Source organism: Leucoraja erinacea, chromosome 27 (genome assembly GCF_028641065.1).
Source record: "Leucoraja erinacea ecotype New England chromosome 27, Leri_hhj_1, whole genome shotgun sequence".
In the NCBI taxonomy this organism is placed as follows: Eukaryota; Metazoa; Chordata; class Chondrichthyes; order Rajiformes; family Rajidae; genus Leucoraja; species Leucoraja erinaceus.
In genome coordinates this window covers 14260209-14274107 of record NC_073403.1, presented here as the reverse complement: position 1 = coordinate 14274107, position 13899 = coordinate 14260209, and the positions used below count along the sequence as shown (strand labels likewise).

The window sequence follows — 13899 nt, the reverse complement described above, 5'->3', positions numbered from 1 at the left end:
AATATAAAAACATATTGGCACGAAAGAGAAATCATATGGTCCGTGTGCCAGTACTGCTTCCTTATTTCACAGCAAACACATTTCTAAAACTTCCAACAAAAAATGTAGGTGGAGAAATGCCACTAAAAGGAAAATACTATCCAGCACGATCACATGTAAACATGATCCTCTTGCAACCTAACCAAACCCTAAGAGCCAAGAGCACCAGAATCAGGAACAGTTCTCTCTCCCCCCCCCCCTCCCCGGGGGTGTTGGACTTTGTCTACTAGGCTACAATGCTGAGAACTATTTTCTGTATGTACCTTCCTTTTGTTGTATCTATTATGCTTGAGGTTGAACTGACTATATGGTATATCTTATCTGTTTGGATAGCATGCAAAACAAAGCTGTTTGCAGTACCTCTGTACATGTGATGATAATAATAAACCTAAACTCAATGTTGTTGCTTTGTAAAAATCTTAATGTTTCAATGCTCTGCTCCACTGAGTACTATTATGTAATATACTATAGTATGTATATATATGTTTATATATGGTATTGTGAGTAACATACTAGGATGGATTCACAAGACATAATGTATGTCGTACCTATATAATTAGCTGCCTACCAGCAGTTCTGATCAATCTACATTATCACACTAATAATTTTTTGTTAATTGTCATAACTGATGATGTAGAATAGTCTTTTTCTTAACATTTGCATTCTGGTGAGCAGCTGCTATGTAATCTCTTGCCTTTTTAATATACAGGGTTTATTGCCTTTTTCTCATTTCAAACGTATTTATCCAGGGCTTTGAGGAAAAACATTTTCATGCAGAGAGTTGTGAATTTGTGGAATTATCTGCCTCAGAAGGCAGTGGAGGCCAATTCACTGGATGCATTCAAAAGAGAGTTAGATAGAGCTCCTAGGGCTAGTGGAATCAAGTAGTATGGGGCGAAGGCAGGAACGGGGTACTGATTGTGGACGATCAGGCATGATCCATTTGAATGGCGGTACTGGCTCGAAGCTCTGAATGGCCTACTCCTGCATCTATTGTCTATGTATAATAATATATTTTATTGGCATTGCACAGAGGTACAACGAGATTTAGTATGCAGTTTCCATCCAATGTAATAACTTAATTAGCTTAAAATATAGACACCCAGAGAAACATGATTTAAAAAAAAAAAAAAAAAAAAAAAAAAAAAATTAAAACACTATAAAGCGCAAATAGGTCTGTGCAGGCTCGATGTGCGACGTGACTATCCGAGGGAGACAGTTCATGCAAGGGCCGGTTCCGAGCAGCTATAGCTCTGGGGATGAAGCTGTTCCTAAGTCTGGAGGTACGGGCGTAGAAGGCCTTGTAACGTATCTATGTATTCTGAAATTGTGAGAGATGGACTAAAGGGCCCTTTTCTATATGTCATGTAAGATGAATCTATGATTTCAAAGTTTTATGAAGTTTCAGTAATTCTCATTTTGTGTTTATGCAGCTAAACAATGAATTGGAACAAAGGAGGTGGTGGTGCAAAGAGGGGTTTTGGTTTTGGTGGCTTTGCTATTGCTACGGGGAAGAAGGAAGAACCAAAACTACCAAAGACATCACACTCTGTATTTGGTTCACTGGGGCCAGGAGGTTATGGAAAAACCCAACCAGCTCAGACACCTTGCTTCTATAAAGTAGGATCTAAACGGCCAAACTTCGATGAAGAAAATGCGTGAGTGTTTTAAGGAGCTGTTTGCTGATTGTGATCACAATTCAAATGGGAATATGTGAATGAAATAACTTAATTACTTCCAAGAGCAAGGATTGTGACTAGGAAGGAACTGCTGTTGCTGGTTTAAACCGGATAGTCACAAAATGCTGCGTTACTCAGCAGGATAGACAGCATTTCTCGAAAGAAAGAATGGGTGATGTTTCGGATCGAGACCATCCTTGTGACTGACTAGTTTGAAATTCACGGCTGAAAATTATATTCATTTCGTTCTTTAAAATGTTCAGTTCTGCATTGTGTATCGTGTGTGGTCTTTTCCCCTTATCATTTCCTGGAAACAATAGATAATGCCTGTACGTGAAGGTAATCAATGCAAGCTGGGCACCTATATCATAGTAATATATGTTTTTAGTATATTAATCATTCAATATCTTCAATGAGAATTTCAGAGGGAAAAGATAAACCATTTCCAGAGATATTTTGCTAAATTGCGAGCTGAAAATTGGAAGATACTTTTAATGTGGAGAAATGCAAAGATAATTAGTGGGAATATATAGGGAATAGTGTGTAATATTGGGTGTAATAGAGGAGAGTGAGGTGAGTCACAGGCTGAAACCATCCAAATAATGAATCCACACTTCTACTTTAAGCTTGCATCTACTTCTCATCAACTTATTTTTAATTACTGCTAGTATTACGAAATCTTTACTCTGTTGCTTGGATCGTCTAGGTATTTTGAAGATGATGATGATGAAGAAGACAGTTCAGCCAATGTTGACTTGCCCTACATACCTGCAGAAAACTCTCCAACCAGACAACAGTTCGCCAGTAAAGCTGAGGACCTTGAAGACAGTGAAGAGGACCCTTTGGATGCGTATATGGCTGAAGTGGAGGTGATTTAAAATTGCTAATTTTTGCTTTAATTTGGTTGTGGTCATTGATATTTGCAACATATACTTTTGCACGTCCAGAAATTCCATTATGTCCATTGACTGTGTAGCAGAAACATAGGCTGCTGGCAAGTGAGACATTCCTACTGCATTTCAAAATGTATAGTCAGCTGCGGTCACAGACTAAAATTTACGCCAATGTAATGTAATCCCATTTCTCAATGGCCTCAAATGAGAGAATTAATTTACACCATTATTTATTATTCAGCTGCTGGCTGCCTATAACTGTATTACTTCAAGTAATGGAAGTAGACTGAACATGAGTTTATTGTATCGACTTTTGAAGTGACTTGAAAAAAAAATCTTTGCTTCGGTTGGACAGAGATGTGTCCAACTGATTTTACAAACTCTAATCAAGATAAAAATGTCAATTTAACTGTGAGCCGGCAGTTTCATATAGGGTCATTTTACTTTATGTCTATGTACACTAGTTACTGGGTCTTGACTTCCCATGCTTATTTCATGTAAAAACCTTGTATCATACTGATTCTAGACCAGAGGCATCAACCCAATTAGCTATCATGCGATGTGAACCCATCTCAGATGAGGTTCACCTTGTGTGTACCCTGTTTCTATTGGTTTTAAGGTTACATTCCACTTTTCATTTACTGTTAGTTGAGCTATCCAACATATAGGCAACTGTAAATTTCAGTTAATTGAGCACTTTTGGGACTTTGGTGCAGAACTCACGGTTGTTCTAGAGTGTGTGATGTTATTCTATTAATCTTCCTAGAAGAATGTATTTTATTTTTTTTACAATGTTACATCATGGAATGATATTTTTCCAGTGACCCTGGTAAATATGAAGCAAGCGAGGAGAAATGGTACCAGGTGAGTTTAAAGGGAGCAGGAGAACCAGGGGCATGGGCAAATGCAAGGGGAATATTGGAACCAAGGTACCAGATGAAAAGAATGGGAGAACAACATCAATTGGTGAGCCATGCTCTGTACCATTGGAATTTCGAAGATCTTGATAGTGCATTATTATTTACTGCACTTGCAAATTTTAAATGTTATATCTCCCAGTCCCTGTATATTGCAATAATAGATATTGTAAAACTTGCAGTGTGGCAAATATGTCCAAACCAGAACTGAACATCTGATTATGGGTGGCGCAGCTAGAAGAGCTGCTTTCTAACTGCTCATGTGAGCCAGGTTCACTTCCGACCTTGCAGACTTCACACAGACAGCAGCCAAGTTCTTCCTGTGGCCGCATATGTGTCTTCCAGCTATTCTGTTTTCTCCCACGTTATGGTTAGTGGGTTTCTCTCCTACTATCCAGAGATGATGCCTGATCCGCTGAGTTACTCCAGCATTTTGTGTCTACCTTTGATTTAAACCAGCATCTGCAGTTCTTTCCTTCACATGGTTAGTGGGTTAATTGGCTGCAGTTAATTTCCCCTAGTTTATAGATGAATGGTGGAATGTAGAGATCATTTTTTTTAAATGGGCGCTTGACGGTTAGCTTGGTCTTGGTGGGCAGAGGAGACTGTTTCCATGCTGTGTGAGACTATGACGCTATGAATGCCATTTCTGACCATCATCACCGTCTCTACTCCAAAGTTATATGTACAAAATAAGCCCTTCAGCCCAACTCATCAATGATAACCAATATTTCTTCCAAAACCATTTCTGTTTGCCTGCATTTGATCATTTCCTTCTAAACCTTCCCTTGCTAAGAACGAGTCCAAATATATTTAATTGGTGCAATAGTACTTGCTTCTTCTATGTCCTCTAGCAGCTTAAACTGAATCGCATTCATTGATGTAACTGACACGATGCACCAAGTAATTTGACAGCCAGAAATTGAACAGTGTAATGATACCTTGTTTTGTTTTTTCTCGCTAGGATCAAGCAGCAAAAGATATTAAAAGACTCGATGAAAAGGAGTGCGAGAAGAAAAATGCCAAGTAAGAACCATTTTTATTCTAAGTCTTAATTTTGCACAAGCTCATTTGTAATTACATTGTTGAGGTAATTGAGTTTACAATTCACTAATCAGCCCTAATTAACTTACCTCGACTACCTTACATTTTATCTATAAAGAAAAAGTGAAACAAGACAAAGTTGACAACTCTTGACAAGCCCAATTTGTGACTGATCATAGAAAATGGCCAAACAATTAAAAGTATTGCTAAAATTCATCTGTGATTGAGATTTGGCTATCTTGGGCTGAAGTTGTAAAGCAAAGACATGTTGAAAAGATGTTTTGCAGTCCAAGATGAATACTTCAGTATATCATAATCTATAAATCATATTTACCATGCATACCCTCAACGTTCCTTTAGTATTAATGGTAGATTTAATCATGCAGCAAGGGTAGCTGGGAATACTTTCTATTTTTTAAAAAATGACTTAAGTTTTGAAATGCAAATTAAGAATCGACTTGAAGTTGAAAACATAAGCTTAGAATTTGATCACATGAAATAAGTAATATTACAGTTGCCAAGATTTGCAGCTGACCAATAACAATTTGTTTGAGGAACACTTTTTGGATTTCTTTCAATTTAAGCATTATTATGAAATTAATATTATTTCTTGCATCTGCATTTAACCGTAGTAGATGTAATTTAAGAATATTATGTGTTACCTATATGGAATGTCATTGTATTAAACAAAAGAAATGAAGCGCTGGAATTATTTTGTAGAATACATTTTATATATAATGAAAATTGGTTTATTTCTAAAGATGCTGCATGGAAAAGTCTATGTTATTGGAAAAATTGTGAACACAAAAGTCAGTTTTATATTTTGTCTCTGATTTTAAAACAGGAACAAAGTTTATAAAAGATTATCAAGAAAATAGGAACTTCTAGGTGTATTCACTGTGATCATTTCATGCTTTGCTGCATTCACGCTGGGTCTGTTGAACACTTGTAGGGAGTTGGTTTTTCCCTTTGTTTTTGCAGGGGTATAAGGGATGACATTGAAGAGGAAGATGACCATGTGAGTTCTTGTACTGTCTTTATACCAAAAATAATAATTCATTGTTGTGTATCCACTGTAGCCTTTAGTTTGTCTCAATTCTTAGTATGCAGCCACAATCTGATGAAGATGCCTACCTTATTCTATTTAGTACATTGAGATTCTTCCATTGTTTGCATCTGCATACTGGAACTGGATTCTACTATCCAGCTTTTGTTTGGATCTCTTTTTTTAACGGATAAACGACCTTACAGCTAGACATCTGGGGGGGGGTGGGGGTAGGGGGTTAGGGGGGGGGGGGGGGGGTGGTTAGGATGTTGAAGGACAGACTAGAGTTCAATTTCTAACTGTGCCCAAAATTGACAAAACAACCAAATTAGCCCTTCTTCATAAGTTTGTTCTAATCCTATACTTTTACAGTCATCAGTGCACCACTTTCCTGTGAGATGTTTTGACCATGCTACTACTCATAATTGAAATGAATTATTTGCTTTGTGAAAATGATTAATATATTAATTAGTAGCCATATCAATGACTTGGTGCTAACTCTAGGCTGCAGTGGAAGGAAAAATTCTGTATAATTAAAATGACTGAAAATGTTTTATTTCTTTTAATTGGGAAGTGTAATAGGTTTTCACAATTTTTTTTTATCAGCACCTAAATGCTATTCCTTATCTTTTGGGGGGGGGGCTCTATTAATGCAACTTGTTTGCAATTTCTCCCACTGCTGTTCTTATGTTGATGAGTAAATTGTATATCTCTCAATATTGATAGCAGTTTCGGATGTGGCTTTTATAATTTATGAAATCACAGATGTAATTAAAGATGTGATTGACTCACTGCATACATTTAAGACAGTAGTTTTGTAGCGGGTCCTTGTAATGCTTTTTAATGAATTTTCAAATGCAAATGGTAGAAATTCTTCCTGATCTGGTAGTCTTGTATCTCTCCGCGGAAGAATGCATTAGTGCTTCCTTTACCCTGCCATATCTTTTCAAATGCCATGCTTTAAGTAGAAAAATAAGCAGGAAAAGTGAACATGGAATATAAATTAAAAAATGAAGCCTGCAAATTGGGAGTGGTGGGTGGAAGATGGAGGTGTGTGTGTGTATGTCTGTCTGTGTCAGAGAGAGAGAGAGAGAGAAAATCCAAGAGTGGGAGGCAAGTGAAACCAAAATAATGAGCACGGGAAGCTGAATGAAAGAATGACCTAAAAGCAAGTGTGAAAATAATATTTGAATCATTGCTAAAGAAGAAGCAACTGAGATGAGACAAACAAAAGAGATGGGGATGGTTCAGACTGAATTCCTGAGAAATAAGTGATATAATTATGAAAATAATCTAAAATCAATATTTGTTATTATAAACTGAGAAAAAGTTATCACATTGCATTGCTGCCATTATTAAATGAGTCCAAAGAGCTTGATGTCAGTTGACTGCAGTGCCACTGGAGTAAGGCCAAACTCTGCTCAGATTCAAGCTCATTATTGTAAAACTTGCTGATATTTGCAGTAACTGATTTACAGATATATTTGATTTGGTGGTTCTCAGATATTTGCTCTCCTAAAACAGTCACTGGTTTTGTCACCAGAACAGCTGATCTTCCATACCCGGTCACGCAATTTTTATTCTACATTGCCACATGCATGCACTGATTTTCTGGTTCATAAGCAGCAGTAAAACCCAGGAAAATTTGTATTTGAAGGGAGTATAGGTAAGATAAATTTGTGGATGAAAATGAATTAGCAGAGAAAAGACAGAGAACACCAAATACACACATTTTTTTTTAAAAAAGAAGAAAAATGTCCAGGGTGTACAAGCGATACTCGGGGAATTGCAAGCTTTAATAGGGTGATTTCCCCTCTCTGTATGTGAAATGCATTTAGGAAATAGAAGTTAATGGCCACTGTGACACTTCAGATTAAAGTCCATACGAGTCCCTTTCAAATTATTTTTATGTAGCTCCTACTATTGTGTATTAGCTATTCTGTCATTGATGCATTTAGTGAATACTGTTTGAACACCATTGTATTTTCAAGGAAATTGATGTAGGTTTATGGAAAGCTCAGTGTAATGAGCTTTCTCAGCGTTCTCTCTCCAGTTTGACTTGTGGATTACATTTTTGTGCAGGAAGCCTATTTTCGCTACATGGCTGAAAATCCTAATGCTGGTGTGGTTCAGGAGGAGGAGGATGATATTGACTATGATAGTGACGGCAATCCCATACCTCCACAGAAGAAAGCGATTGATCCATTACCTTCCATTGACCATACTGAGGTAAGTAAAAACCTGAAGAGATTCCAAGTCGTGTAGCATTTGGTCATCAGGGTGAATTGAATGTGAGCTTTCTGAATACAAATATCTGCTATTGACCAACCCAACTTTGGATTAAATAGCAAGCTGAATGATGAGCAGTTCAGTGATAGAGAGTTGAAAACTGATAGAAAGCGCAAAAAAAAAGCATCAAGAGAGAACTTCCTTAAGGTGGAAGCACTTTATATGTTCAATGTAATGGTGCCAAATCTTCAAAGTATGATAAATCTTTTTAATTCATAATGTTTCTAAATTGAGTTATTTTAGAAAATTGTGGCATGTTGCTATATAACTACAACGTCAAGGGAATGGAAGAAAGATAAATAATTTACGAAGATAAATATTTCTTAGATTCTGATCCTTTGCCATTCTTTAAATTGAGCTAATTGAGACTGATAACTTGTGGTTCCTCTTAGATCGAGTACCAGCCATTTGAAAAGAATTTCTACATTGAACACGATGAGTTAGCAAAGCTTTCGCTCGAACCTCTAGATGAACTCCGGCAGAAGCTGAATTTGAAAGTAAGTCTGACCTTTCCTCTACCAACATTCTATGTCGATGGGAGTTATGGGATTCAGTAGGAAGAAGTATTAAATGAAATTTTCTGTTGCATTTCCAAAGTGAGTATTGGTTTAATCCTGCGGTTGAAGTTGATTTAGTGTTGCTGATCAAATTGCTGAATTTTGCTCTGATCTATTTACCTTAGCTGTATGATCATATTTTATAAAAGATGTATTTCTATTTCACACTTGACAAAATTAAAGATTTTATCAATGAGATTCTTATCCTGTGTTTTGATCATAAATTTGTCAATTGCCAAGTAGATTAAACCTTCCCAAGATCATAATGTGCAGTGAAGAATAATGCATGCTGCAATTTCTTGGAATATTTTGTTGCAACTATAATTTCATCTCCTTCAATGGAATTCATTCCACTCTAAATTTAATAAAACCCTACCTTAGTTTATTTGATGCCTTTCCTGTGGATATCACATGGACAATGTTAATGCTAATGCCTGTCATGCATTTTGAGGTCAGTATTTTGAGATGTGACTTGATGATGTGAATTTTTGAGCATCAGTAATATTACGAAACTGAGCTTATATTGATGCAAAAAATTGCACTTTGTAGAAATTAAGGGTTCAAATAAAAAGTAATTTAGTTTTGTAACATGAAGTTGGGAGATAAAATGGCTGTTTCCTTCATCAATCATATAGTGAAATTCAACTAAAGTAGCTGAAAATTTAAATTCAAACAATTAAACATCTGGAATTGGAAGTACAGCTCATATCTGTAATGATGACTGAACTATCATGTTATTGTTAAAAAGCTATCATTTTGTTTGTTGGTGACATTCAGGGAAGAACATTTGACATCCTTTCTTTGTGTGACTTATGTGAATCCTGCCCATCAATATAGTTGACTTAAATGTATATTGTATAGTCGGGGCCAACTGAGGATGGATAATAAATCGCACCCTTATCAGTGACATTCAAATCCTGAGGATTAACACAAGGCCATTTACCGAGTTACGGCATTGCCCAGGTGGTCATTCTTCTTCTTTTAGTCTCGATGGTCAGAGTTCACATGATGAAATAATACAAATTTCCACAAATCCGACAATAAGTAAAAATTGTGCTTCTATATAACTCCATACACAATGAGATGTCGTGAGGTAATTAACACCACTATTATTGTACAAATATTGGGTGCTGTGTCACGGCTTAAAACAGGCTTTCATTGTTCTAAAGATAAATTAACCCAATCTCCCTCTGCTGACTTTTGCTGGCATTTTCTATTTAAAAAAAGGCTGCCATAATTACTTTAAATAATAACAAAATTAAAAGCAGGAAAATGAATCAAATACTTTTTCTTGGTCTCTAAGGTTGGAACATGCATTCAAAGATTGGGAGGTCAGATCCTGTGCTGGGTCTATTGTGCACGGAGTCGGAGAAGCTGACTTCCCAGAGTAATTCAGTGGAGGTCCACAGTGTCCTTCTTCATTGTCTGCCTCTGCTTTTGAAATCCATGTGGAGCCCTGTGATGGATTGGCATGACAGATGTACCAGCATTTGTCACTCGGCAACACCTGGACCTGCAGTGGTCCATGTAAGGCAGCGAACAGCTGCACGTGTCACAGATGACATGAATCGGCTCACTGACGGGTAAACAAAAGAGCAAGATTTGGAGCGCAATATGGAACTCTGCATGCAGGTTGCATGGTGGCACAGCAGTTGGTGGTGCTGTTTCACAGGTCAGGGGAGCTGGATTGAATTGCAACCTGAAGTCCTGTCAGTGCAAAGTTTACACATTCTCCCAGACTGAGTGGGTTTCATTTCTGTGGACTGGTTTCATCCCAGTCCTAAAGACACGTTAGCACATTAAATAACAACCATAAATTACCTCTAAGTGTAGGTTAATGACAAAAAGAATCAAAGGTTATGTGTATGAAAGAATAAATTAATCTAATACAGGGAAGTATGAGGAGGGAAATGAAACTATTGGGATTGCTCCCTTGGGATAACCAAATTCGCTGAACGGTTTTTTTTTTTTTTGTTTCAAGCACACTTAGCATTTACTGGGGAAGTTTAACAATACTCTATTTTCATATATCCCTTTGGCATGGAAAGAGTATTTCATCCCATTGTCGCTATGCTGGCTTACTGAGCTATTACCTGTCCCATTAATTTAATTTGACATGAACTTTCATGTGTTGGGGATATGGAAGGAAGCTAGGGTATTCCTGGGTGAAACCCACACTATCACTGGAAGAATGTGCCTGTTCCACACTCATGGTACCGGAGGTCAGGTATTGAACCTGCTGGAGCTGCGGTTACTTGACATCACTGCACTGAGCTAATACCGAATTAATGCAAGTAGTTTTGGTTATAACCTAATATATTGTAAAGTCCCTTGAAGCATACTTGGGGAAATTGAAAGTGGCCACTGACTGTGTTCCTAATGCTTAGATACTGCAGTGTGCTTATAAATCAGGTTTAAATCTTAAACTTGATATCTGTCATTAATAATGATACCTCTGTGTTTGCAAGAATACCTTTTCGCTGCTTAATTTGTTACATTGTACCATATTTCTTGCTGAGGTTGAGTACGTTTTGGAAACGACCTTTTGGAAATTATAATGTATAATTGTGAAAATGTAACTGAGGAAAAACGTGAGAATTTTTAATCCTGGGATATTGTAACTGAATTTAGTTTTAAGAGTATTTAACAGAATTGGCCCTGTTCCTCTGCAGGTCTCTGGCGCTGATCCTCCCAAACCTGGCAGCAGCTTCGGTCATTTTGGCTTTGATGAGCAGCTGATGCACCAGATTCGAAAGTCAGAATACACGCAGCCTACACCTATACAATGTCAGGTAAGAGACTGGCTCTCACTTGCGTCGTCATCTTCCTTCGCTGTTCTACTGCCCATAGAATGTTTTTATTTTCCATTTTGGTAACAGAAACACCCACAATCTGCCTTGCCATATGTACTTTCATCATTATACAGCAATGCTTATAATTAGAATAATTGAATATAACAATTTGGCTTCTAAATATAATACACTACATTATGAATTCAATCCTTCCTGTCCCCTCCCAGGGAGAAAATAATGTTCTAATGTTTATTAAATGTTTATTTGGATGCAGGGTGTTCCCATAGCGCTAAGTGGCAGAGACATGATTGGAATTGCCAAAACTGGTAGTGGCAAAACTGCTGCCTTTATTTGGCCGATGTTGGTTCACATCATGGATCAGAAGGAACTGGAACCCGGGGATGGACCAATCGGTGTAATCGTCTGCCCGACTAGAGAACTCTGTCAACAGGTACAGTAATGATAGAGATCATGGAAGCAGCTCAAATCTATGCACCACTGGCAGCAAGTGAAGCATTGATGAGAAACATAGTAAATGTCTGAATGGTGGAATCTGTATTATCTAAGCCTTTGAAAATAATATTTCTGTCGACTTTAAAGTTGTGTCTTTGATTCTTCATTTTTTTTAAATCCTCATTTATGAATAATTAGCAGAATTGTTGAAAAGGAAACGTGGCACTTGTGGTTAAAAGTACAATGTTCATAATTTGAAGTAAATCAGGAAGCAGTCGTTAACATCTGTCTAATGAAAGGCTCTGACTTTTTACCACGCCAGATGTTGGCTGATGAAATTGTTTCGCGAATTTTCTTTCTTTTTTTTTTGTATCTACCTAATTTGTATACACCTTCTTTACTTGTAGACATGCCATTCTGAACTTTAAGAGGTTGCACACTTGTTTTATTTGTGTAGAAATGGCCTCGCATTCAGTTGAACATGTCATGTGTTTATCTTTCACGTGAGTGATGGCCCCAATTCCACAATCTACCCTCTTGCTGTATCCTTGTATGTTCATTTCACCGCTACAGAGCTACAAACTATGTCAATGTGCTCAAATCAAAATACTGTACATGCTAGAAATATAAAATAAAACAAAATGCTGAAAGCAGCATGTTTGGATAGAGAATCTGTGGTTATTGTGAACTCTTGTTCCTTTTTACTAATGATAACTAATCCAATATGCAAGGTATTAGTTTAATGAGCTTCCATGGCGGTTGTCTTGTTTCTTGGATTGATGACATTGAAAGTTCATTCCTAGTCACAAAATTCCGTTGCAGTATTTCACATCTAGGTCTTTCTGGGTTCTGTGGGTTTGAATTATTAATTATTGGGCATTAAGGTTTTTCCTAAATTCATGTATACAACGGGATAAGTAATACCCTGAAGTAAAGGAATGGGGATATGTCACCCATTATTTCTCTCCAGAGATGCTGCCTGTCCTGTTGAGTTACTCCAGCTTTTTGTCCATCTTCAGTTTAAACCAGAATCTGCAGTTCCTTCCAATACAAAGTAATACCCTGATTCTCTTAACATGTTGCACTTGTTGATGCTGTTAACTTGACATCTAGCAGGTCACTATGAACATAGATCTTTAGAGCACATGTATGTACAGTCTTCAGATCATCCACTTCTGGTAAAGTATTCCTAGTTTACATTGATGGGGAAAACCATTGGGGTTGTAACTACAAGTAATGGCTTAAACATGGATTAAAAGGAAATATAATTACATATTTGTACTTTGTCAATGCAAGGTCAAATTTCAAGCTAGTTGGTGACACAGGTGTTGCAAATACCATCATACCCAATCCCTACTTAATAGTGTTTAAGAAGGAACTGCAGATGCTGGAAAATCGAAGGTAGACAAAAGTGCTGGAGTGCCTTGTTGATGCTGCACACTATTTTTGTGATGCGATTTGTTGATTTTAGTTTATTTTCTGTCATATGCAGATTCATTCTGAATGTCGGAAGTTTGGAAAAGCCTACAACCTGAGGTCAGTGGCTGTGTATGGTGGAGGCAGCATGTGGGAACAGGCAAAAGCTCTTCAAGAAGGAGCAGAAATCGTTGTGTGTACACCGGTCAGTATATCAAATACACTTAACAGATCCACAATAATCATTCAAAGAGGTAACATTAGAGTTGTTGCTACTATAAAACAATTCATGCACTTGTAGACTTTTGTACCCCAGAAGTAACGTACTATTTTTTTATTTCGTTATTTTTACACTGTTTTACTTTGTATAATTTGATCCCAGCAGTAGAAATAGCATTGAGATAAATCTCAGTTGTACATCTTAGAAGCAGGCCCATTGGCCTAACTCATCCATGACGACCTAGATGTCCATCTGAGCTGGTACCGTTTGCCTCCTATCCTTCTAAACCTTTCCCATCCATATACCGATCTAAATGTCTTTTAATCATCGTAATCACTTCCTCTGGCACCTTGTATCACATACCCACCACTCTTTGTGTAGAAAATGTTGCCCTTTGGGTCCCTTTTAAATCCTTTCCCTCGCTTTAAACCTATGCTGTCTGGCTTTAAAATTCCTTACCTGGGGGGGGGGGGGGGGGGGGGGGGGGGATATGACCTTCCACCTTTTCTACTCCCTTCATGATTCTGTATACCTCTAAGGGCACTGCTCAAAAAA

General features: G+C 37.4%; 1 protein-coding gene across 2 annotated transcripts in view; it reads left to right on the top strand.

Annotated features, from left to right (window-relative positions):
• ddx42 (DEAD (Asp-Glu-Ala-Asp) box helicase 42) overlaps window positions 1–13899 on the top strand; it is a 40409-nt gene that overhangs the window by 1031 nt on the left and 25479 nt on the right. Inside the window, exons 1-10 of one of the 2 annotated variants that reach the window (XM_055657108.1) lie at window positions 1537–1697; window positions 2425–2587; window positions 3433–3475; window positions 4493–4554; window positions 5554–5590; window positions 7700–7846; window positions 8299–8403; window positions 11136–11255; window positions 11530–11706; window positions 13201–13329. In XM_055657108.1, coding sequence (XP_055513083.1) covers window positions 1685–1697; window positions 2425–2587; window positions 3433–3475; window positions 4493–4554; window positions 5554–5590; window positions 7700–7846; window positions 8299–8403; window positions 11136–11255; window positions 11530–11706; window positions 13201–13329 — 996 coding nt within the window. In that variant the 5' untranslated portion in view covers window positions 1537–1684. Of the gene's footprint in view, window positions 1–1472; window positions 1698–2424; window positions 2588–3432; window positions 3476–4492; window positions 4555–5553; window positions 5591–7699; window positions 7847–8298; window positions 8404–11135; window positions 11256–11529; window positions 11707–13200; window positions 13330–13899 lie in introns of those variants that run through there. The other variant, XM_055657107.1, reaches the window with a different exon arrangement.